Raw genomic sequence first — 25936 nt, 5'->3', positions numbered from 1 at the left:
ATCCAGCAAGAAATAGTCTGCTTAGAAGCAGGACACCCAAGTTTCTTGGGATCATACAGGACAAACAGAGAATCCGATTTTCTTTTCAGAGCCCTTACAACATCCAAGGACTTTGATGAAATTGAGGAGTCAGTAGCAACTGGCACCACAATAGGTTGGTTGATATGAAATGCCGACACAACCTTCGGAAGAAACCACTGATGTGTCCGAAGCTCAGTTCTATCTTCATGGAAGATCAAGTATGGGCTTCTACAGGACAAAGCCCCCAACTCCGACACATGTCTAGCAGAAGCTAAGGCCAACAAAGTGACAGCCTTTCATGTGAGAAACTTGACCTCATCCTCCTGTAGAGGCTCAAACTAATCCGACTGGAGGAACTGCAACACCACGTTAAGACCCCAGGGTGCCGTAGGCGGCACAAAGGGAGGTTGGATGTGCAGAACTCCCTTAAAAAAAGTCTGAACCTCAGGGAGGGCAGCCAACTGTTTCTGGAAGAAAATAGATTTGGCCGAAATTTGTACCTTTATGGATCCCAACCTCAGGCCCATATCCACACCTGCTTGCAGGAAGAGGAGAAAACGTCCCAGTTGAAACTCCACCGTAGGGAACCTCTTGGACTCACACCAAGAAACATTTTTTTCCAAATATGATGGTAATGTTTAGATGTAACCCCTTTCCTAGTCTGTATCAGGGTAGGAATAACCTTGTTCGGAATGCACATCCAAGCTAGTATCTGGCGTTCAACCTCCATGCCGTCAAATGCAGCCGTGGTAAGTCTTGATAGGCGAACGGCCCCTGCTGCAGGTCCCCCGAAGAGGACTTGGATCTTCCAGCAGTAGATCCAGAAGATCCGCGTACCAAGACCTTCTTGGCCAATCTGGAGCAATGAGGATCGCTTGAACCCTTGTTCTCCTTATGAGCTTTAGCACTCTTGGAATGAGTGGAAGTGGAGGAAACATGTACACTGACTGGAACACCCACGGAGTCACTAGGGCGTCCACCGCCACGGCTTGCGGGTTCCTCGACCAGGAACAATACCGCCAAAGCTTCTTGTTGAGACGAGAGGCCATCATGTCTATTTGAGGTATACCCCAAAGATTTGTCACCTCCATGAATACCTCCGGATGGAGACCCCACTCTCCTGGATGGAGATCACTTCTGCTGACGAAGTCCGCTTCCCAGTTGTCTACTCCTGGAATGAAGATTTGTGACAGCGCCAACGCGTTCTTTTCTGCCCAGAGGATGATTATCGTTACCTCTGACATTGCAGCTCTGCTCTTCGTTCCGCCCTGTCGGTTGATGTAAGCCACTGTCGTTACATTGTCCGACTGCACTTGAATGGCCCGAGTTCTCCGAAAACAGGCCGCTTTGGAGAAGACCGTTGTAGACGGCTCTTAGTTCTATAATGTTTATCGGCAGGCCGGCTTCCAGACTTGACCACCTTCCTTGGAAGGTCTCCCCTTGAGTGACTGCGCCCCATCCTCGGAGACTTGCATCCGTGGTTAGAAGGATCCAGTACTGAATCCCGAACCTGTGGCCCTCCAGAAGGTGAGGTAGTTGCAACCACCAGAGGAGTGAAATCCTGGCCTTTGGCGACAGACGTATCCACTGGTGCATATGTAGATGGGATCCCAACCACTTGTCCAGGACATCCAGTTGGAAGGACAGAGCATGAAACCTCCCATACTGTAGAGCCTCGTAAGAGGCCACCATCTTCCCCAGAAGGCGAATGCACTGATGAACCGACAACCGGGCTGGCTTCAGGACATCCCGGACCATTGTTTGTATCACCAATGCTTTTTCCTCTGGAAGAAACACCCTCTGCACTCGCATGTCGAGGATCATTCCCAGAAAGGACAACCTCCTGGTTGGTTCCAAATTTGATTTTGGAAGATTCAGGATCCAACCATGGCCCTCATTCCGAGTTGTTCGCTCGCAAACTGCTTTTAGCAGCTTTGCACACGCTAAGCCGCCGCCTACTGGGAGTGTATCTAGCATATTAAAATTGCGATCGAAAGATTAGCAGAATTGCGAATAGACACTTCTTAGCAGTTTCTGAGTAGCTCCACACTTACTCGGCAACTGCGATCAGTTCAGTCAGTTTCGTTCCTGGTTTGACGTCACAAACACACCCAGCGTTCGCCCAGACACTCCCCCGTTTCTTCAGACACTCCCGCGTTTTCCCCAGAAACGGCAGCGTTTTTTCACACACACCCATAAAACGGCCAGTTTACGCCCAGAAACACCCAATTCCTGTCAATCACATTACAATCACCAGAACGAAGAAAAAACCTCGTAATGCCGTGAGTAAAATTCCTAACTGCATAGCAAATTTACTTGGCGCAGTCGCAGTGCGAACATTGCGCATGCGCAATTAGCGGAAAATCGCTGCGATGCGAAGAAAATTACCGAGCGAACAACTCGGAATGACCACCCATATTCCCTGAGCAGGTGGGTCATGAGAAGGATGGACTATAACAGCTTCTCCTTGGACGGTGCCTTTATCAGCAGATCGTCCAGATATGGCATTATGTTCACCACCTGTCTGCGGAGGAGAACCATAATTTCCGCCATCACCTTGGTGAAAACCCTTGGTGCTGTGGAGAGGCCAAATCGCAGAGCCTGGAACGGATAGTGACAGTCCAACAGTGCGAATCGGAGCTAAGCCTGATGCGGCGGCCCAATCGGAATGTGGAGGTACGCATCCTTGATATCAAGGAATACCAGGAATTCCCCCTCTTCCAGACTTGATATCACCGCCCTTAGAGATTCCATTTTGAACTTGAACTCCTTCAGAAAGGGGTTTAGCGATTTAAGGTTCAGAATGGGTCTGACCGAACCATCCGGTTTCGGTACCACGAAAAGGTTAGAATAGTAACCTTTGTTTTGCAGATGAGGAGGGACCGGTACAATAACCCGTGCCTCCACCAACTTCTGGACGGCTGCCTGCAGGCCAGCCCTGTTCTGCCAGCAAAGCTGGCAAGCCTGATTTGAAGAATCGGTGAGGAGGGAGATCTTGAAATTCCAGCCTGTACCCCTGGGACACGATATCTTGCACCCCAGGGGTCCAAGCCGGACGACACCCAGACGTGGCAGAAAAGCCTGAGTATCGCTCACACCGGCCCTACCTCCGGGCGTGCCGTCCACCATCATGCGGAGGACTTCGGCGTACCTGAAGCAGGTTTCTGTACCTGGGTACCGGTCGCAGCCGGTTTCTTGGATTTGGGCCGGCCTCCCCTAAAGAAGCTGTTGGACGGTCTGGCCTTTCGTGGCTTGGCAGCCCAAAAGGGCTGTGATGCAGTTGAAGAAAAGGGTTTCTTCGTAGCAGGTGCAGCTGAGGGAAGAAAGGGTGACTTACCCGCCGTAGCGATCCACGCATCTAACGCTTCCCCAAAGAGAGCCTGACCTGTGTAGGGTAGGGTCTCCTCACTTCTCCTGGATTCCGCGTCGGCAGACCACTGTCGCAGCCACAGTCCTCGACGAGCTGAGACAGACATGGAAGAAATTCCTGCAGCCATGGAACCCAGGTCTTTCATGGACTCTACGAGAAATCCTGTCGAATCCTGAATGTTACGCAAAATAGTTCAACATCAGATTTATCCATAGTATCCAAATCTGCAAGTAATGTGCCTTACCACTTTACTATAGCTTTGGAAATCCAAGCACTGGCAATAGTGGGACGTAATGTAGCCCCTGAAGCCGTGTACATGGATTTGAGCGTATTATCAATTTTACGATCAGCCGGCTCTTTCAAGGCGGTGGATCCCGGAACAGGTAAAACCACCTTTTTTGAGAGTCTGGATACAGACGCGTCAACAATGGGCGGGATTTCCCATTTTTTTCTATCCTCCACAGGGAAAGGAAACGCCACCAGGACCCTTTTAGGGATCTGGAATTTTTTCTCAGGGTTTTCCCATGCTTTTTCAAAAATAGCATTTAATTCTTTTGACGCAGGGAAGGTTAGTGAGGCTTTCTTATTTTCAGTGAAGTAAGCCTCCTCAACCTGCACAGGTGTTGCATCAGTAATATTCAACACATCCCTAATGGCCTCTATCATCAACTGCACCCCTTTTGCAAGAGATGTTGCCCCCCCGCACCACATCCCCATCACTGTCCTCAGTGTCAGAATCGGTATCAGTGTCATCTTGCATAATCTGTGCAAGAGCACGTTTTTGGGCATAAACGGCGGGGGGCCCTGAGGTAACAGAACTGGGCCAGACTGCCATAGAGCTCTGTAAAGCCTGAGTTGCAGACTCATTCTGTGCAACCCTAGAAGAAATCTGAGAAATCCTTGATTTGATAGAGGATAACCACTCAGGCTCCCTTGCTGGTATCTGTGCTAAAACAGTGCAATCCTGATTACATGGAATGGGATCATCCTGAGAGGACATATCCTCTGCAGCATATGACACAGAGTCCCTGGACATAGCTTAATGGGGACCACAGACACTCCACACACACACAGGGGAGGGCAGACAGAGTTTCACCCCCAAAAATGGCAAGAGAAACACAGAGATTGGAGCCAACCCACACACAGCGCTTTTTAGGTAAAGGGAGACCCCAACCAGCGCTGACTGCGCACCTTAATAGGTTACACAGCCTGTATACAGTCGTCCCCCCCCCCCCCCTTCTACAACCCCCTGGTACCGTGAGAGATCGCTGGATTTGTTCTGGAGGGACTTGCTCTTCACTGACAGCGTTGTGCAGGCAGGAAAATGGAGCTGAACGCTGCTGGGTCCGCTCTGAGGAAAAGCTTCGCCCACAAAATGGTGCTGTCTTCCCGCACTACAAAGGATTATACTGGCCTGAGGAACTATGCTGGCAGAGATCCCGGGACCCCGACAGGCTGTGTGACCAGTGTAGGCACTGGCTCAGGACGCACCTCACAGTGCCGCACTATGTACCGCTGAGCCCCAGAGCGCAGTTAGTACTGCGCTCCATACCCTGTTGCCGCCATCTTCACACCGGTCCCCCGGTTGCTGGGGGGAGGGAGTCGTGACTCACTCGCCACCAATCTTCTGGCTCTATAAGGGGGTGGCGGCATGCTGCTGGGGTGAGCGATCCCCTGCTGCGGGGAACCATCGATCCCCTCAGGAGCTCAGTGCCCTGTCAGCGGAGACAGTGGCTCAGACCCCGCAGGGCGGCCACTAATCTCCCAATCCTTAGTCCCACGAAGCAGGGAGGCTGTTGCCAGCAGCCTCCCTTTAAAATAATAATCTCTAAAATAAACTTTTACTAAAGAATCTCTGTAGAGCTCCCATAGCTGTGACTGGCACATTTTCTAAACAGAGTCTGGTAGGAGGGGCATAGAGGGAGGAGCCAGCCCACACACTCAAACTCCTAAAGTGCCAATGGCTCCTGGTGGACCCATCTATACCCCATGGTACTAATGTGGACCCCAGCATCCTCTAGGACGTAAGAGAAATGAAGTGTTTTTTCCTACTGTGTGAATACTTTGGTTTTCAATGAATGATCATGTTTTGTTATTTTACTCTCTGTGAGTGCATTACAATAAGATCACATTGCTGTCCGTTGTTTTTAAAACTACATCACACCAGATCTCAGTTTTTGACTCATCAGTAGGGATGGCCATCTGTGGGTTACCCATTGATGGTACCATGGAAGGGTAACATAGATGGTGTAAAACTATCTGCAAGGGAACCATTGATTGTTTCACCCACCGATGGTCACCCCTGCTTTACTATTCAATATGCAGCGGGCCAATGAGAGCACAGGGGCAAAGCTTTGCGGGAGAGTCAGGAGGTGGAGCTAAGCTCATTGTCCTTACACCTTGAAAAAAAATAAAAAAATATTCGGTGGCTGTGTATCATTGATGGCGAGGAACCATATGGTTCTACCCCATCAATGGGAAAACTATTCTACATCGGCCATAGACCATCAATGATTTTGATTCATTGATGGTCAATGGCCATCCTTACCCATCAGCCATGACATTAAAACCACCTGCCTAATAATTGTGTAGGTCTCACTCGTTCCACCAAAGCAGCTCTGAATCCTTGAGGAATGGACCTCTGAAGCAGTGATGTGTGGCAGGGTCAATGGCTGGGGAGGCACTGGCTAGCATTAGAGCCAGATTTACACACACATACATACATGATTTGATGGAGAGTTTTCACTATAAAAATGATTAGAATAATACAAAGATGATATTTTTAAGCTCTAAATATCTTTGTATTATTCTAGTCATTTTTATTGACAAAACTCTGCAATATACTGGAGTATGACAGATGAGGCTCTGCCTTCCCAGACCACATGTCAATGCTCTGAAGGTGTCCTGTGGTATCAGGCACCAAGATGTTAACAGCAGATCATTTAAGTACTGTAAGTTGCAAGGTGGGGCCTCGATAACTCAGACTTGTTTCTGCAGCAAATTGCACAAGACACGCAATCTGATGGAGATCTGGTTAATTTGGAGGACAAGTCAACACCTTGAACTCTGTCATGTTCCCCAAACCAGTCCTGAAAGGTGTTTGCAGTGTGACAGGTCACATTGTCCCACTGAAAGAGGCCACGGCCTCTTTGCCATGTAGAAGTGTATTTGGTCTACAATCAGGATTTTGGTACTTACCGATAAATCCCTTTCTCCGATTCCACAGGGGCCACTGGAGTGTAGTTACAATGGGGAAATAGTAGGTAGTACATAGGTTCTCAAACTCGGTCCTCAGGACCCCACACAGTGCATGTTTTGCAGGTCACCCAGCAGGTGCATAGGTGTATTAATTACTCACTGACACATTTTAAAAGGTCTACAGGTGGAGCTAATTATTTCACTTGCGATTCTGTGAGGAGATCTGCAAAACATGCACTGTGTGGGGTCCTGAGGACCGAGTTTGAGAACCTGTGAGGTAGTAATTGGGAGCTGGCACTTTAAAAATTCTCACACTATGGCTAGCTCCTCCCCTACTATCTCCCCTCCAAGCCAGTCTACGTAAAACTGTGCCCGAGGAGAGCTGTAATGAACAAACCTTAAGGTAGAGGAGGTTAGCGACGCCCTGTAAACCAGGCGAACACAAACTAAACCTGGAACAGAACCTGACAAAAACCAGGCTAGCCTGAACTCAACAAGCAGTCATATGGTGATCTGCAAACCGTTAAGCAAAAAACCAGGAGGAACAGCGCTGGGCGGGCGTCCAGTGGCCCCTGTGGAATCGGAGAAAGGGATTTATCGGTAAGTACCAAAATCCTGATTTCTCCTTCATCCACTAGAGTGTAGTTACAATGGGGACGTCCCAGAGCTCCCAAAAACGGGAGGGAAAGCGCTGAGAGTCCTGTAAAAACTGCTCGGCCAAACAGTGATGCAGAGGCCGTAAAAGTGTCAAACTTGTAGAATTTGACAAAACGAATGTCGGTTTGACCAAGTAGCCGTCCGACAAAATATTCATGGAGACCCCGCGGGCAGCTGCCCACGAAGGTCTTACAATGCGCGTAAAGTGCGTTGAAATGGAAAAACGGAGGCTCCCTAGTAACCGCCAAGAAGACTGTCTGATGGTCAAATGTATCCAACTGCCCAGCATATGCTGGGACCCCGGCTATTTAGTACGGGAGCATCGTACAGAACAAAGAAGAAAAACACTTCATCGAATAGCCTGAGACCTCTGTAGAGAGAGTTGGCGAGCCCTGACAACATTCAGAGAGGACTGAAAAACACTAGTGTCAGGTTTATATGAAAAAATAAGATTTTACTTACCGATAAATCTATTTCTCGTAGTCCGTAGTGGATGCTGGGGACTCCGTCAGGACCATGGGGCATAGCGGCTCCGCAGGAGACAGGGCACAAAAATAAAGCTTTAGGATCAGGTGGTGTGCACTGGCTCCTCCCCCTATGACCCTCCTCCAAGCCTCAGTTAGGATACTGTGCCCGGACGAGCGTACACAATAAGGAAGGATAATGAATCCCGGGTAAGACTCATACCAGCCACACCAATCACACCGTACAACTTGTGATCTGAACCCAGTTAACAGTATGACAAACGTAGGAGCCTCTGAACAGACGGCTCACAACAATAACAACCCGATTTTTTTGTAACAATAACTATGTACAAGTATTGCAGACAATCCGCACTTGGGATGGGCGCCCAGCATCCACTACGGACTACGAGAAATAGATTTATCGGTAAGTAAAATCTTATTTTCTCTGACGTCCTAAGTGGATGCTGGGGACTCCGTCAGGACCATGGGGATTATACCAAAGCTCCCAAACGGGCGGGAGAGTGCGGATGACTCTGCAGCACCGAATGAGAGAACTCCAGGTCCTCTTTAGCCAGGGTATCAAATTTGTAGAATTTTACAAACGTGTTCTCCCCCGACCACGTAGCTGCTCGGCAGAGTTGTAATGCCGAGACCCCCCGGGCAGCCGCCCAGGATGAGCCCACTTTCCTTGTGGAATGGGCCTTGACAGATTTTGGTTGTGGCAAGCCTGCCACAGAATGTGCAAGTTGAATTGTGCTACAAATCCAACGAGCAATCGTCTGCTTAGAAGCAGGAGCACCCAGCTTGTTGGGTGCATACAATATAAACAGCGAGTCAGACTTTCTGACTCCAGCCGTTCTTGAAATATATATTTTCAATGCCCGGACCACGTCCAACAACTTGGAATCCTCCAAATCGTTAGTAGCCGCAGGCACCACAATAGGCTGGTTCAGGTGAAACGCTGACACCACCTTAGGCAGAAAATGAGGACGCGTCCGCAGTTCTGCCCTGTCCGAATGGAAAATCAGATATGGGCTTTTATAGGATAAAGCCGCCAATTCTGACACTCTCCTGGCTGAAGCCAGGGCCAGTAGCATGGTTACTTTCCATGTAAGATATTTCAAATCCGCCGATTTGAGTGGCTCAAACCAATGGGATTTGAGAAAATCCAAAACTACATTAAGGTCCCACGGAGCCACTGGGGGCACAACCGGGGGCTGTATATGTAGTACTCCTTTTACAAAAGTCTGGACTTCAGGAACTGAAGCCAATTCTTTCTGGAAGAAAATCGACAGGGCCGAAATTTGAACCTTAATGGACCCCAATTTGAGGCCCATAGACAATCCTGTTTGCAGGAAATGTAGGAATCGACCCAATTGAAATTCCTCCGTGGGGGCCTTCCTGGCCTCACACCACGCAACATATTTTCTCCAAATGCGGTGATAATGTTGTGCAGTCACCTCCTTCCTGGCTTTTACCAGTGTAGGAATGACCTCTTCCGGAATGCCTTTTTCCCTTAGAATTCGGCGTTCAACCGCCACGCCATCAAACGCAGCCGCGGTAAGTCTTGGAATAGACACGGTCCCTGCTGAAGCAGGTCCCGTCTTAGAGGTAGAGGCCACGGATCCTCCGTGAGCATCTCTTGAAGTTCCGGGTACCAAGTTCTTCTTGGCCAATCCGGAGCCACGAGTATCGTTCTTACTCCCCTTTGCCGTATAATTCTCAGTACTTTTGGTATGAGAGGCAGAGGAGGGAACACATACACTGACTGGAACACCCACGGTGTTACCAGAGCGTCCACAGCTATTGCCTGAGGGTCTCTTGACCTGGCGCAATACCTGTCCAGTTTTTTGTTGAAGCGGGACGCCATCATATCCACCTTTGGTTTTTCCCAACGGTTCACAATCATGTGGAAGACTTCTGGATGAAGTCCCCACTCTCCCGGGTGTAGATCGTGTCTGCTGAGGAAGTCTGCTTCCCAGTTGTCCACTCCCGGAATGAACACTGCTGACAGTGCTATCACATGATCTTCCGCCCAGCGAAGAATCCTTGCAGCTTCTGCCATTGCTGTCCTGCTTCTTGTGCCGCCCTGTCTGTTTACGTGGGCGACTGCCGTGATGTTGTCCGACTGGATCAACACCGGCTGACCCTGAAGCAGGGGTTTTGCCAGACTTAGAGCATTGTAAATCGCTCTTAGCTCCAGTATATTTATGTGAAAAGACATCTCCAGGCTTGACCATACTCCCTGGAAGTTTCTTCCCTGTGTGACCGCTCCCCAGCCTCTCAGACTGGCATCCGTGGTCACCAGGACCCAGTCCTGTATGCCGAATCTGCGGCCCTCTAACAGATGAGCACTCTGCAACCACCACAGAAGAGACACCCTTGTCCGTGGTGATAAGGTTATCCGCTGGTGCATCTGCAGATGCGATCCGGACCATTTGTCCAACAGATCCCACTGAAAAGTTCGTGCGTGGAATCTGCCGAATGGAATCGCTTCGTAAGAAGCCACCATCTTTCCCAGGACTCTTGTGCATTGATGCACAGACACTTTTCCTGGTTTTAGGAGGTTCCTGACAAGTTTGGATAACTCCTTGGCTTTCTCCTCCGGAAGAAACACCTTTTTCTGAACCGTGTCCAGAATCATTCCCAGGAACAGCAGACGTGTTGTCGGTGTCAACTGAGATTTTGGAAAATTCAGAATCCACCCGTGTTGTTGCAGCACTAATTGGGTTAGTGCTACTCCGTCCTCCAGCTGTTCTCTGGACCTTGCCCTTATCAGGAGATCGTCCAAGTAAGGGATAATTAATACGCCTCTTCTTCGAAGAAGAATCATCATTTCGGCCATTACCTTGGTAAAGACCCGAGGTGCCGTGGACAATCCAAACGGCAGCGTCTGAAACTGATAATGACAGTTTTGCACCACGAACCTGAGGTACCCTTGATGTGAAGGGCAAATTGGGACATGCAGGTAAGCATCCTTTATGTCCAGGGACACCATAAAGTCCCCTTCTTCCAGATTCGCTATCACTGCTCTGAGTGACTCCATCTTGAATTTGAATTTCTGTATGTACAGGTTCAAAGATTTCAGATTTAGAATAGGTCTTACCGAGCCGTCCGGCTTCGGTACCACAAATAGCGTGGAGTAATACCCTTTTCCTTGTTGTAGGAGGGGTACCTTGACTATCACCTGCTGAGAAAACAGCTTGTGAATGGCTTCCAATACCGTCGCCCTGTCTGAGGGAGACGTTGGCAAAGCAGACTTTAGGAACCGGCGAGGGGGAGACTTCTCGAATTCCAACCTGTAACCCTGAGATACTACCTGCAGGATCCAGGGGTCCACCTGTGAGCAAGCCCACTGTGCGCTGAAATTCTTGAGTCGACCCCCCACCGCTCCTGAGTCCGCTTGTAAAGCCCCAGCGTCATGCTGAGGGCTTTGCAGAACCCTGGGAGGGCTTCTGTTCCTGGGCAGGGGCAGCTTGCTGTCCTCTCTTACCCCTTCCTCTGCCCCGGGGCAGATATGACTGTCCTTTTGCCCGCTTGTTCTTATAGGACCGAAAGGACTGTGGCTGAAAAGACGGTGTCTTTTTCTGTTGGGAGGGGGTCTGAGGTAAAAAGGTGGATTTTCCGGCAGTTGCCGTGGCCACCAGATCCGATAGACCGACGCCAAATAATTCCTCCCCTTTATACGGCAATACTTCCATATGTCGTTTAGAATCCGCATCACCTGACCACTGTCGCGTCCATAAACTTCTTCTGGCAGATATGGACATCGCATTTACTCTCGATGCCAGAGTGCAAATATCCCTCTGAGCATCTCGCATATAAAGAAAAGCATCCTTTAATTGCTCTATAGTCAATAAAATACTGTCCCTATCCAGGGTATCAATATTTTCAGTCAGGGAATCCGACCAGACCACCCCAGCACTGCACATCAAGGCTGAGGCGATGGCTGGTCGCAGTATAACACCAGTATGTGTATATATACTTTTTAGGGTAGTTTCCAGCCTCCTATCAGCTGGATCCTTGAGGGCGGCCGTATCAGGAGACGGTAACGCCACTTGTTTTGATAAGCGTGTGAGCGCCTTATCCACCCTAGGGGGTGTTTCCCAGCGCGCCCTAACCTCTGGCGGGAAAGGGTATAATGCCAATAACTTTTTTGAAATTAGCACTTTTCTATCTGGGTTAACCCACGCTTCATCACATACATCATTCAATTCCTCTGATTCAGGAAAAACTACAGGTAGTTTTTTCACCCCCCACATAATACCCCTTTTTGTGGTACTTGCAGTATCAGAGATATGCAAAGCCTCCTTCATTGCTGTGATCATATAACGTGTGGCCCTACTTGAAAATACGTTTGTTTCTTCACCGTCGACACTAGATTCAGTGTCCGTGTCTGGGTCTGTGTCGACCGACTGAGGTAAAGGGCGTTTTACAGCCCCTGACGGTGTCTGAGACGCCTGGGCAGGTACCAACTGGTTTTCCGGCCGTCTCATGTCGTCAACTGATTTTTGTAATGTGCTGACATTATCACGTAATTCCATAAACAAAGCCATCCATTCCGGTGTCGACTCCCTGGGGGGTGACATCACCATTATCGGCAATTGCTCTGCCTCCACACCAACATCGTCCTCATACATGTCGACACACACGTACCGACACACAGCAGACACACAGGGAATGCTCTTATCGAAGACAGGACCCCACTAGCCCTTTGGGGAGACAGAGGGAGAGTTTGCCAGCACACACCCAAGCGCTATAATATATATGGGAACAACCTTATATAAGTGTTGTATCCTTATAGCAGCTTAAATATATAAAATATCGCCAAAAAAAGTGCCCCCCCTCTCTGTTTTACCCTGTTTCTGTAGTGCAGTGCAGGGGAGAGTCCTGGGAGCCTTCCTCACAGCGGAGCTGAGCAGGAAAATGGCGCTGTGTGCTGAGGAGAATAAGCCCCGCCCCCTATTCCGGCGGGCTTTTCTCCCGGAGTTTGAGATATCTGGCATGGGTTTAATACATCCATATAGCCTCAAGGGCTATATGTGATGTATTTTTTAGCCATAAAAGGTATTATACATTGCTGCCCAGGGCGCCCCCAGCAGCGCCCTGCACCCTCCGTGACCTATGGTGTGAAGTGTGTGACAACAATGGCGCACAGCTGCAGTGCTGTGCGCTACCTTCATGAAGACTGAAAAGCCTTCTGCCGCCGGTTTCTGGACCTTCAATCTTCAGCATCTGCAAGGGGGGTCGGCGGCGCGGCTCCGGGACGAACCCCAGGGTGAGACCTGTGTTCCGACTCCCTCTGGAGCTAATGGTGTCCAGTAGCCTAAGAAGCCAATCCATCCTGCACGCAGGTGAGTTGAACTTCTCTCCCCTAAGTCCCTCGATGCAGTGAGCCTGTTGCCAGCAGGACTCACTGAACATAAAAAACCTAAAAACTTTTTCTAAGCAGCTCCTTAAGAGAGCCACCTAGATTGCACCCTGCTCGGACGGGCACAAAAACCTAACTGAGGCTTGGAAGAGGGTCATAGGGGGAGGAGCCAGTGCACACCACCTGATCCTAAAGCTTTATTTTTGTGCCCTGTCTCCTGCGGAGCCGCTATGCCCCATGGTCCTGACGGAGTCCCCAGCATCCACTTAGGACGTCAGAGAAATGGACATCCCCTCTGGAAGAAACGACCGCTGAGGCCGAAGCACAGCCAGGGGAGTTGCCAATAGAGTACTCCCTGAAAAAGAGGCCGAACTTACGGCCGCTAGGCTAATCTCATTTGGAAGAAAACCGAAAAAGGCAGAGACCTAAAATTCCGGTCAGTGTGGTTTGAAGCGCAGCAGAGCAAAACCTCCCAGAGAAACCAAAGATGAATGGTAACTGGAAGAAGGGGGAAAAAACCCCTTTTATCCTTATTATGTCCCATAAAGTTTTCCAAAAGTGGCAAAAGCGAGAAGAGGTAACAGACTTCTGAAATCGGGGCCCAGTAGGCCTAACCGAACTAGGGAACTCCTCCCTTCTGAGGTCTCGTGAACAGTCACACGGGTAAACGAAACCAGTGTAAGATTGAACAAGGAGAAAAAAGGAGCCTGTTGAAGTAGACAGTCCAGTCGAGGTAGGAGCCAAGGCTCCTCTACTGACAACAGGCGTATCTGTATCTTCAAGTCATGCGTGGCCCAACCAGCGCCTCCGAGAGTACTAGCACGCATAATCCCCTCCTGTGTTACTGAACATGAGGTAGATATAGAAAAGGAGGCAGGATAGAATAACCAGAAAACTCCCCGGAGCCCTGAGGGCCTCCTCGCCTACTGCCGCCAGAGCTCACGTCCGAGAGTAATAAAGGGTTAAAGAGTCAGTCAGAACGCCCTGAGGTCGATCCGAAATTTCCGCCCACAGCGGACCAGCTGACAAAAACTCCGGGGAGTGTTCCCTCACCCAGGAGTCTGACCTGGTGGCTTGACCTGGAAAGAAGATTGTTGTCCCCCGCTCAGAGAGGAATGGAGGCGACCACTCATTGCGTCGCAACTTGACTGAAGGAATAGAGTACCTGGTGCCGAGGAATGAAAAATCCTCTGACGGACCGTGTTGAGAAACGTCTATGCGGAGCATAAAGTGGATCTGTGTCGAATCAGAAGCTCCTGGATCCTCCGGATATTCAGAAGCCACCTAATGTACAGAGTGGGATAGTAGCAGTAGATTGTCCCATTAGGGAACCAACGTCACCCACTGCCCTTGAAAAAGAGTTATTCTGTGATCTTCCTAAACTCTGTGGGAGCGGAAGAGAGACCGAGAGGAAAGGACTGACAGTGAAAATGAGAATCCTGTAATGCGAATCTGAGAAAAGCCTGTCCAACGGAAATCAGTAAACAGGCATCTCTGAAGACAAGGGACACGTAAAACTCCCTTTCTTGTTCAAACTAGCAATCACAGACTAAAAGGATTGTAAGGCCAGAATAGGCCTGTCCGAGCCACTTGGCTTCGGAACGTGAAAAGAAAACAAAGGCCTGAGAACTGTCCTAATTCAAATGATATGTGAAAAACAGGGATCAATACCCTTTGCGGTTAGAAACCTATGGAGCGCAGCCTGCAGTATGACTCTCTTGTCATCGTAAATTGACCGACCCATGCCGAGGGACTCCTGAGACGGTTGTAACCGCCCAAGCCTTCTCCCATCGACCTGCGCCTACCCTGGGACCCTCCAGGTGGTAGGAAAGTCTGTATAATGGGTGTATAGGATGACATAAAATCAGACTGGACCGAGGATGTTGAACCTCTGCTTCAGCCTTTTTACCCTGAAAACCCCTGGCGACGAAGATATCACCCGTGTGGAGTCGAAAGCCTGAAAGGGCACGGAAAAATCTAAAGGAAAGACCAGTAAAGGTCTGTCTTGGAGCTGGTTTAGTAGTAGGAGAAAGCAAAGTGGACTTACCTCCAATGGTTCAAGAAATCCTGCAGAAAGTTCCTTCCCCAGAACCATCTGCCCCGTAGGATTTCATGTTCACCTGTCACTGTCGCAGCCCCAGAGGTCGTCGGGTTAAGACAGCCAAGCGAAGATGCAGGGTCCGAGTCTGCAGACGTGGAGACCTCCAAAGAACGTAAAGCAGAATCGTGATTCTGACCTGTACCAAAGTATCAATTGTTCCTGATGCGAAGCATCCTGTAACCTAGAGGGCAATTGTTCCCCAACCTACCTGCTCCGGACACTGTAGAACCGCGCTGCCGCATATGTCGATGAATCCCTGAGCAAGGTTGCCTCAGGAAAACGGCGGCTTGTTGGACTGGCGATACATCGAGGGGTATACCCTAGAGAGGTTCTGATACCATCTCCTGCCATCTGCGGGGAAAGGATAGGAAAACAAACATTGTGTGATACCTGATATTGTGTATTCGGGTGTCTGTCGGCCGCCTACCGGAGCCTGCCCAGCTCATCCGAAACTGGACCAGTCGCTGTCATTTCGTCATTGGCGTGGAACCCTGATGGACTTGACGTGTCCGCCTCCTTTACCTGCAGTATCAGATGAACTGCTGTATAATGCACCTGGATATTCTGAGACACTGTTTCAGATCCACAGAAAACAGACATCATCAGTAATGCATGGAATGTTAGCAAGGTTCCCTTTGGAAAGGTGAAATGACGTACAAGGTCTCTGGTTAACAGTGACATTACCTGCATAATCTGAGCTGTTCAAACCGGAGTGTCCTGCAGGTGTGTGGAGGGCTAAGCAGATGGCTCCACCGCATACTTCACACCTAAGAGGGAATTCTTTGACTATCCCAGGTGAGACAAACGAAAGGAGAAAAGGTGGGTTAAATAAACACAGCCCTACGTAAGGTCTGCACTATAACGTGTGACCGACACGATTCAACTAAACTTTCTGGAGCAGCGGAGACCTGAACCAGTAGCGCTGCGCTGTGGGACAGGAGTCTTAGCCCTAGGCTATAGGAGCTCTCCTTAAAGTTTTGTTTGGATTCAAACCCCTGTTCAGATACCCGCTACTAGCGTACTGAGCCACAGCGCTATTTGTCTGATGCCTTACACACATTCCCCAATTACAAATAGCATTAGTAACTAGTGACACCCAGGAATAATGAAGGGAAGGCAACACCCCGCCCTGTATGTAGTGTACCGCTAATTAAGGTGCACCAGATGTTTCTCTGAGGTTCCGCTGGCTTTTCAAAATGGTGACCAGCCTGTGAGAAAAGATGGGGGAAAATGTTCTGTGGCAAGGTGGGGTATTCTGTTATTAGAAAACATTGCGGAAGTGTTTGTTTTATCCCCTATATCTGGTATTTTATGGATATATCTATATACATACCCACACGCACTTAAATATATATATATATATATATATATATATATATATATACACAAACATAACTATATATGTATATATATATATATACACAAACATAACTATATATGTATATATACACACACACCACCGTGAAACCAACCGGGTAGATAAATACTGTCTATGTGAACCCAATAGGGTAGATAAATACTGTGTATGTGTAGGTAAATAAATACTGCACAGTAGATTTTTAAATTATTAATGAGCTGAGTCCCAGCTACTGTAATCGAGCAGGTTCCCTGATTTGCATGTAGGGAAATGCCGGGTAGAGGACTCTACTGCAGGGAGGAATGTAGCTATATTTCAGCAGCAGCATGAAGTATGGAAAAGCTAAAAAAACCCAGAGACAGGGTCTGTTGCCTAGCGACAGTGAGACCTGGGAGCCCGCTGAGTAAAGCGGGTTATAAGCCTTTACTCACCCCTCCTTGCAAAGAAATCCTCCCTGCACAGCCAGGAGAGGAATGAGCCTTCAGTGTGAGACCCCACAAACACTGGAGCGGCGTGCTGCAGCGGCGCGGGGAGCGGAGAGAGCCCGCCGTACAGAGCGGGAGTTAGCTCCGCCCCCCCTGCCATGTATCCCCCGGCCGCCTTGCTGCGGTCGGGGTGCGGGTAAATGTAACCCCCGGGCGCCTGTTTGCTGCTGCCACCTGTATATTGTAAATGTAACCCCCCGGCCGCCTGTATGCTGCGGCCGGGGAGCGGTGTGTAACCCCCGGCCGCCTTGTATATGCTGCGGCTGGGGAGCGGTGTGTAACCCCCCCGGCCGCCTGTATGCTGCGGCCGGGGAGCTGAGAGTCTGAGCCCGCCGCCGGACGGAGCGGGAGTTAGCTCCGTTCCGGCGCCACTTTTAAATTTAAAAACCCACTATGTATTACCCGGCTTGTAAGCTTGTATGCTGCGGCCGATGTAAATGTATCACCCGGCTGCCTGTCTGCTGCAGCCGGGGATTGAAGAGCGCTGAGCCCGCTTACAGAGCGGGCTGAAGCTCCGCCCCCACCTAATGGCGCCAAGTTCAAACTAGTAAGTGCGCCCTCTCTTCTGCTGATGCACTGCAGCGTTATAAGGGGGTTAGAGGTTATGCAGGACACAACACAGTAAAGACCATCACATCTAAGAGTCTCACTCTGCACATGTAAAATCACACATCAGTCTGGAGGGGGGGAGATTGTACTCACCACTGTCCTTCTTCTGATGGAGTGGCCCCGACACGCGCCGCACGCAGCGGTGTCCGGCCGGAATCTTCTGTGATGGAGTGGCCCCAACACGCGCCGCACGCAGCGGTGTCCGACCATTTTTGATACTCACCGCTGCCATGCTCACCTCGGGCACTAAACTAAGACTGGCTTGGAGGGGAGATAGTAGGGTAGGAGCTAGCCATAGTGTGAGAATTTTTAAAGTGCCAGCTCCCAATTACTACCTACTATTTCCCCATTGTAACTACACTCCAGTGGCCCCCTAGTGGATGAAGGAGAAATAATGTTTAGGTAGGTGGTACATGTCAAAGTAACATCCACATGAATGGCATGACCCAAGGTTTCTCAGCATACCATTGCCTAGACGCAGTGATGGGGAACCTTTAACATGCCAGCTGTTGTTGAACTCAAGATCCCAGCATACCCGCTACAGTTTAAACATGGCCAAATAGCAAAACTGTAGCAGGGCAAGCTGGAATGTGTAGTTCAACAGCAGCTGGAGTGCCAAGGTTCCCCATCACTGGCCTAGAAGCATCACACTGCCTCTGCTGGCTTTCCCCAGATAAATAACATACATGTACCTGGCCGTCCACATGAAGTAAAAAAGAGACAGGATTCATCAGACCAGGCCACCTTCTCCATTGCACCCTAATCTAGGTCTGACACTCGTGCTTATTGTGGTCACTTTTGGCAGTGGATAGGTGTCAGCATGGGGACTCTGACCAGTCTGCAGCTACACAGCAAGCTGTGATGAACTCAGTACTCTTAACACATTTCTATTATAACCAGCATTAACTTTTCCAGTAGTTGTGCTACAGTAGATCTTCTGTGGGACCAAACCAGATGGGCTAGACTTCACTCCTCACCCTGCATCAAAAGAGTCTTGGGCACCCATGACCGGTTCACTGGTTGTCCGTCCTTGGACAACTTTTGGTATGTACTAACCAATGCATATTGGGAACACCTCAAAAAACATGCTGTTTTAGGAGATGCTCTGACCCAGTCGTATAGCCATCACAATTTGTCCTTTTTAAAAGATGCTCAGATCACTGGGTTTGCCCATTTTTCCTGCTTCTAACGCATCAACTTCAAGAATGGACTGTTCACTTGCTGCCTAACCTATCTCACCCCTCAACAGGTGTCACTGTAATGAGAAAATCTATGTGATTTACTTAACTTCCTCTTTTGAGCAATGGGAATATAATTTTTTTTCTCTCCCCGACAGCAAACATTACAAGAATTGTTCTGACCACTTTTCTATAGCTTTGTTGATAAATGCTGACTCAAGTGTGTCTTATAGAAGCCCCAATGGCTATATAAATAGGTTTATGGATGACCTAATTTTCGTATCGATACAATACATAACAGCTGCAGCATAGGAATCTGAATAGTCGTAGCCAGAGGGTATTGCTCTATAGTAGGCATTCCCAAACTCGGTCCTCAAGCATACTAACAGTGCAGGATTTAGTGATATCCAGGCTTCAATACAGATGGTTAAATCAAAATAACAGGTACAAACTAAGTGACCAGAGCTCAAGCATGGATAGCACTAAAACCTGGACTGTTAGTGTGCCTTGAGGTTGGTAATGCCAGCTCTACAGTGAGCATTCACCTTATATAAATATTCAATTTTATCAATATTCTCTTGAGAAAAAAGAAAGGGTCAGCATTCTGCATGTGACCTGAACATCATCAGTTGGTTTTTGTACAAGTGTCACAAGTTATACAATTTCAGAGACGAAGTAAACGAGAAGCAACAGGCTACTTTATCCTTTTAAAACAGTGTATTGTCAGATTCAGCCAATTTATCACCATTCTGGATTTGTAGCATCTCCCTGTCCACACTCATCCACAACAGACTGTCTTACAGAGTCCTTATTAATGTCCATTTTAAGGAGAAGCACTCAAATCAAACCCTCCCTAGGATGGGACTGTGATTTAGACACTTCTGGGACCTTCACGCTTGCGAATTCTCCAAAATAATCTCTAGAGGAGTAAACAATAACAAGACTCTGTACAGACTTCACACTGAGGAACCCGATGACCTCTGACACACCAAGAATATTGAGGTTAAAAGGAGGTATGATTATCTATAAACAGATGATGCACAGTCAGTTGCATGTTCCAAATCACTCGTACAAACCAAAGGTGCATGTGAGAGAGTGGGGTGCCGTCCTTCACTGACTGCCCTTTGAGCAACTTTGACATTTCACACAAGTATAAAACGTTCTTGCTGAAACAATTCAACTTACACCTGAAATTACCTCCCTTCTCAGACATAACAGATGAGGAGGAAAAAATAAATAAAAGGTACAGAGTAATATTAATAACTATGAGCAGCAGACACAGAACTTAAAGAATGACAATCACAAGGAACCACTCAGAAAGAGCACTCCAGCTCTAGAATTCTCTGCACTGGGTTAATAGGAGAAGCAGAGTAGGAGATGCTGGAAAAAGATCTGCTTTTGGAGCGTTTCAGTCAGTAAACAAACGCCAGACAAGGAGGAAGTGCTATGCTTGGGCCTCCCCACAGGACGGCTCTCTACTGGCTTTCCATTACAGGCTGCTGCAACCTGACCACCCTCACAAACAGGTTATAGGTCAGTTATATAATAGTATGCGTATAAGCAACTCACATATTGAACAAAAAAGGACTACCCTACACAGATAAATATCAAAGAGGACATGTTCCCGCTGTAGGTCAGCTTCCTAGTTCCTTTTATGCTCTAAATATCCAAGCATTGCTCCAAGGATTGTCATGTAAAAAATATTTTCCAGAATTGAATGATCTTGATTAGAATTTCCTTATTTGCTATAAACTTGCTCTATTTGCAGATGATCTGCTGACAACGGTCACAGACCCGGCGCTTTCCCTCCCCAACCTGATGAGCGAGCTGGACATCTTTAGCTCCATGTCGGGTTTTAAAATCAACACATCTAAATCCTACGCCCTTCATATCTCCATCCCCCATTCGGTCTTAACGGATTTGAAAGCTACATTTCCCTTTCAGTGGAGAGACTCCCACATCACTTACCTGGGAGTTCAGCTTTCCAGCGACTCCTCACGTCTATTGTCACTGAACTTCCACCCCATTCTCCAAGCCATCAGAAACGACTATTGCAGATGGCAATATCATAATCTCTCTTGGCTAGGAAGAATTAACGTTGTAAAGATGAACACGTTACCCAAACTGCTTTATCTCCTTCAGACCTTACCAATCCAGATCCCCGACTCCTGGTTCCGGACTGTGAGATCTTTGATTCAGCAATTTATTTGGCGTCGTAAGAGACCCAGGATCAGTAGATCTATCCTGACTCGACCACCTCAAAAAGGGGGGTTCACGCTCCCAGATATTAAAATTTACTACCAAGCAATCCTCTTAAACAGAGTCTTAGACTGGACCAGGAGCCGGGAGATTAAACAATGGGTGGTCTTGGAAAGTTTATGCATACAAATGTTCCCAGAAATATTCCCGTGGCTCCCGATCTTGCCCAAATTACAACGCCCTCACCCGACCATTACTCCTACACTTTCTTTTTGGAAGGGGACACGACGAAGATCATGTATCTCTTCTGTCTTTGGCCCCCTCACCTCCTTTCTTAGCAACCCAAACTTTCCACCTGGCCTCTCACTGGGATATTATCAAAATTGGGCGCTGGAGGGACTCTTTAGAGTGGGGCAGTTGGTCCACCCATCTGGGATCAAACAGTTCTCAGAGATACGGGAGAAATGGGAGATCCCACAGACAGATTTCTGGAAGTTCCTACAGATCCGACACTTCCTATACACAGACAATGCATACCGTGAGGCTTCAAGGGAGCTGACCGCGTTTGAAAAAATGTGTGTGGCTCCTATGACTCCCGTACACACTGTCTCCACTCTGTACAAATTCCTAAGTGCACCTGACTCCCTGACACCTCCCCATTTTATTCAAAAGTGGGAGAGGGATCTAAACATCTCACTCTCAGACAAGGAATGGAACTCTATCTTTCTTAAAACCCATAAGAGCTCCATCTGTATCCAGGTTAGAGAAACGCAATATAAGATCCTGATGAGGTGGTACAGACACCCCACTCTGTTACACGTCATTTCCCCATCCATATCACCTATCTGTTGGAGATGTCATGGGGACCTAGGCTCTCTACTACACATCTGGTGGACCTGCCCCCTTATAAAAAACTACTGGGATGACGTAATTTCTATCTCTAGTGCTGTTTTACATACTCCCGTCCCATCTGACCCGGCCTTTTGGTTACTAAATCATTCCACTACCCCAATCTCTACCTACAAGTCATCGTTATTAAGACACCTGGGCAATGCCGCACGAGCAGTGATCCCCACAATGTGGAAATCTGTCAGTCCCCCCACAAGACATACCTGGTTTTCTAGACTAGATTATTACATGAACATGGAAGATGTCTTAATGAGCGCAGAGGACAGGCGCTCGGAATTTACTGCTCTGTGGTGGCCTTGGATAGATTATAAAACATCGGACTCATATAAGACTTACATTTCCTCTGTAGAGTAGACCAGTGGACGGAAACACCTCCCTGACTCAACCTGTAGAGGGTCCTAGACGAATACTCTCAATCATTGAATCATTACACATATCCTACTCTCCTTATCATAACATACTCGGTTCAGTCACCTCACCTTTGTGATGTTTTCTTTCTCTTTTCTCATGTTATACACCTATTCTTTATTATACTTCTTTAACCCAAAATGTTAATGCAGACTATAACTGTATGGAATATGCGATTATCAATATTGTACGCTCATGTTGACACATCATTTTGCTTTGATTGTTACCCAGAAATGTTCACAACCTGTTATGAGTCTGTATTGTTACAATAAAAACAGATTATACAAAAAAAGAATTTCCTTATTTGCATTTATACACAAAACAAACAAAAAAATAGCTTTACAGTGATTTTTAAGTCTAATACATACTGTAGGTTTTTTTTTACCTTTTTGTGCAGCTTTAGCAGATGCAACGTCATCCTCATCTGGACTCTCTGTCAACTGAAATAATTGCAAAGAGGCGAGAAAGCAAGCTCAAAAAAAGGTCAAATGACAGAAGTTTTGGAAAGCAGCTCCAGCTTCTCTGATTGCTGAATGTACACAAACATTTTGCAATCATTTCTTTTAGATAGTACTACAAAAACAAGGTATTAGTGCCACTGTTTAATCACATTAATGGTAATACTTGCAGAATAAGACAATCTATTACCTGAAACTAGAATCCAAAGCATAAATTGTACACCAGTCTATATGGATTAAAGCGGCAGAAGATGAACCAAAATGATAAAATCACTGTTTACCTTCACCACTACTTCATTTAATTCTTTCTTCTCCCGTTTCACCTCCACTAGCTTTGAACGTTTTGCCTTTTCTGGTCTTCGAGTGGAGACTGGCTCTTCATCATCATCCTCATCATCGTCAGCTACTACTATCTGTTGGGACGTTCTTTTCTTCAAACTGCTCACCTAAAATGATAGAAACAGACCAATGGTGAATTTACTATGTGGCTCTTCCAAAGCAGCTGTGTATTCAGTCTTTTCACCCACCGGGTTAAATAATCTACATATATAAAAGCCAAGTACCACTGAGTAACTCATCACAAAATCTCCGGTACCATGAGGACTAGAAAGTTTAAGTTGGACAATAACTTTGTTTTGTGACGTAGGCACCCACTCAGAAGGTATTTGTCAAAATTCCACCCTCAAAGGGGTGAAATGTGTGTTTTCTTCTTTTTTTTTTATTTTATTTTTTTTTATAAATTCTTTATTATCTCTTAATCCAGGAAAGATTTACATTTGGTTTTTGAATACAAATGTTACCAAATTAAGTGCCTAAGTAACTGTTGTGCCGCGGGGGACACGCGCCGATGAGGTCAAGGCATGTCTCAAGTCATCCTACTTATGGCCAAGAGTCAATGTCCTTTCCTTGAGGGTCAACATGCGGGTGCACCTTAAAGGCAGCTTGAAAGCAGAGGAGCTTTCTGAATTACTCCAAAAAATATGCGATGGCAAGTGGCAAGTTGTTGGAGAAGGGGAGCCCCCCTCCCCTTCTCCAACAACTTGCCACTTGGAGGGGGAGAGTCCGTATTCCGGAGAGCCTCTACAATTTAGTCTACGACTTGAACGCTTTTACTGAGAGGATCTACCCGGCCGTAAATGAGAATGGAGGTAAAAGCATCTCTTGGCTGAGGGAGAGGGCTATTCTCACTCCAACAAATGATTCAGCAGTTAACATCAGCACCACTCTGTTGAAGAAGCTGGCTACTAATATGGTTAGGTAGGAGCCAGCTGATTCCGTGGTGGTGAACACCATTCATTACCCTGTAGAATTTGTGTATACTCTAAACCCACCCGGAATACCACCTCATGTACTCTCTCAAGGTCAGCACCCCTATAATGCTTTTACGCAACTTCAATCCACTCAAACTGTGCAATGGTACCAGGCTGCAGGAGAAGACTCATGTAATTGAAGCGACAATTTTCACAGACGTCAGCCTGGGAAAAAAGGTCTTCATTCCAAGAATTCCTCTGATCCCATCAGACTATCATTTCCATAACCATTAACAAAGCGCAGGGGCAGTGTTTGAAAGTAGCTGGTGTGGATCTGAGGAGTGACTGCTTCTCCCATGGCCAGTTATATGTTGCCTGTTCCAGAGTCAGCTCCTCTGACGCACGGAAAGACTTGAAATTCCGTTGTGAATCACAGGTATTCAGCTAGTACTACATACACAACGCACCTGGCTTTGTATTTAGTTTTGGTGGCACTTTAAATCCAGTGTCCGAAGCCGCAAAAGATGTGATGTCAATGAGAAGGGCTGAATAGTAAATTTACCCCTTACTCCCATGGGATTAATAGGTCATTTGTAGGACTGCACTATCAGCACTATGGATCAAGTTTAAAATAATAATAGGCAATGCTGCCATGTTGGGTGCACCACATTGGTCACACTGGGGCAGATGTATTAAGCCTGGAAAAGTGATAAACCAGTGATAAGTGCAAGGTGATTATGCACCAGCCAATCAGCTCCCGACTGTCAATTTACATATTGGCGCGGATTGGCTGGTGCATTTTCACCTTGCACTTATCACTGCTTTATCACTTCTCCTGGCTTAATACATCTGCCCCAATGTGAACAAGCCACTATCTGGTGAAATGGCCGTCTGTGACCCATGTGGAGCTGAACGGTGCACAGTTCAGCCCACACACCTTCCGTCGCTGGTATCGTATATGCCCATATGGGCCCACAGTTATTTAAAAAGGATTTTTTGCTGCCGAGTTCTTAGCTGACCTTTACACATAGCTCAGTGTTTTGGAACCTTTCTAGGGTTCACAGTAATTTTGAATAAATTATGTTTGCTGCCGAGTTCTGCGCTAATCTGCATACTTAGCCTAGCATCTTGGAATTTTCCCAAGTTTATTATTACCTTTTCTTTTCCCACACTTAAGTGTATTATTGAGAGCTATGTTTACTTTATCTGACATCAGCGATTGGTATGATCTATATTACAGTACCTGTATCCGTCTCTGGCAATAGACTTTTTACAGCTCTGTTATTATCTGTCCTCCGTCCATGCAAAAAATGAGTCAATTAGAACTAGAGTATTTGTCGCACTTTGTTGGACATTAGCGATTGTTACAGTTTTATTTACAGTAATTGAAAAAATTATTCTTAGCTTTCATCCACTATACATGGTCTATTTTTCAGTACCTGTATTTTCTTTCTTTGGCATCAGTTACTGATATGGTTTAATTTCAGTACTTGCATCTTTCCCAGATTTCTATTGTCATTATTGGCTGTCTGTCTGTGCCTGCTTATTATGTTTGGCTTCAACCAATTATGCTTTCAAGTTTATTATATTATCTGTTGACATAAATATTACACTCAACAAATCCCAGAACTCATTTTTCTATCTCAATAGGAAAAGACAGCACACCTCTCTCATCCACTGTCAGCTATAAGACTTTATATGACAGTGGACAGCAGAAGGTGGGGCCCTTAACCTATTCCTTTATCTATATCTCCTTGTTTCAGTACTCTCTCATCCAATGCCAGGTTATTAACCTCTGCAATGCATGTGTAACAGAGAACCTGTGCATACCCATTGGACAGCAGAAGTACTCCTATTCTGGGTAATTGTCATTAACCACACACTCATTTGCTGAATGGGGA

The 25936-nt window shown here is 47.3% G+C and overlaps 1 protein-coding gene across 6 annotated transcripts in view; it reads right to left on the bottom strand.

Annotated features, from left to right (window-relative positions):
* Positions 1-25936, bottom strand: part of MORC2 (MORC family CW-type zinc finger 2) — a 343405-nt gene that overhangs the window by 22956 nt on the left and 294513 nt on the right. For all 6 annotated transcript variants that reach the window (XM_063913415.1, XM_063913413.1, XM_063913411.1 and 3 more), the window contains exons 21-22: positions 23067-23231; positions 22713-22767 (exon numbers count right to left, since the gene is read on the bottom strand). In XM_063913415.1, the coding sequence (XP_063769485.1) occupies positions 22713-22767; positions 23067-23231 (220 nt within the window). The remainder of the gene's footprint in view (positions 1-22712; positions 22768-23066; positions 23232-25936) is intronic.

Source organism: Pseudophryne corroboree, chromosome 1, assembly GCF_028390025.1.
Source record: "Pseudophryne corroboree isolate aPseCor3 chromosome 1, aPseCor3.hap2, whole genome shotgun sequence".
In the NCBI taxonomy this organism is placed as follows: domain Eukaryota; kingdom Metazoa; phylum Chordata; class Amphibia; order Anura; family Myobatrachidae; genus Pseudophryne; species Pseudophryne corroboree.
This window is presented reverse-complemented; position numbering and strand designations above follow the sequence as displayed.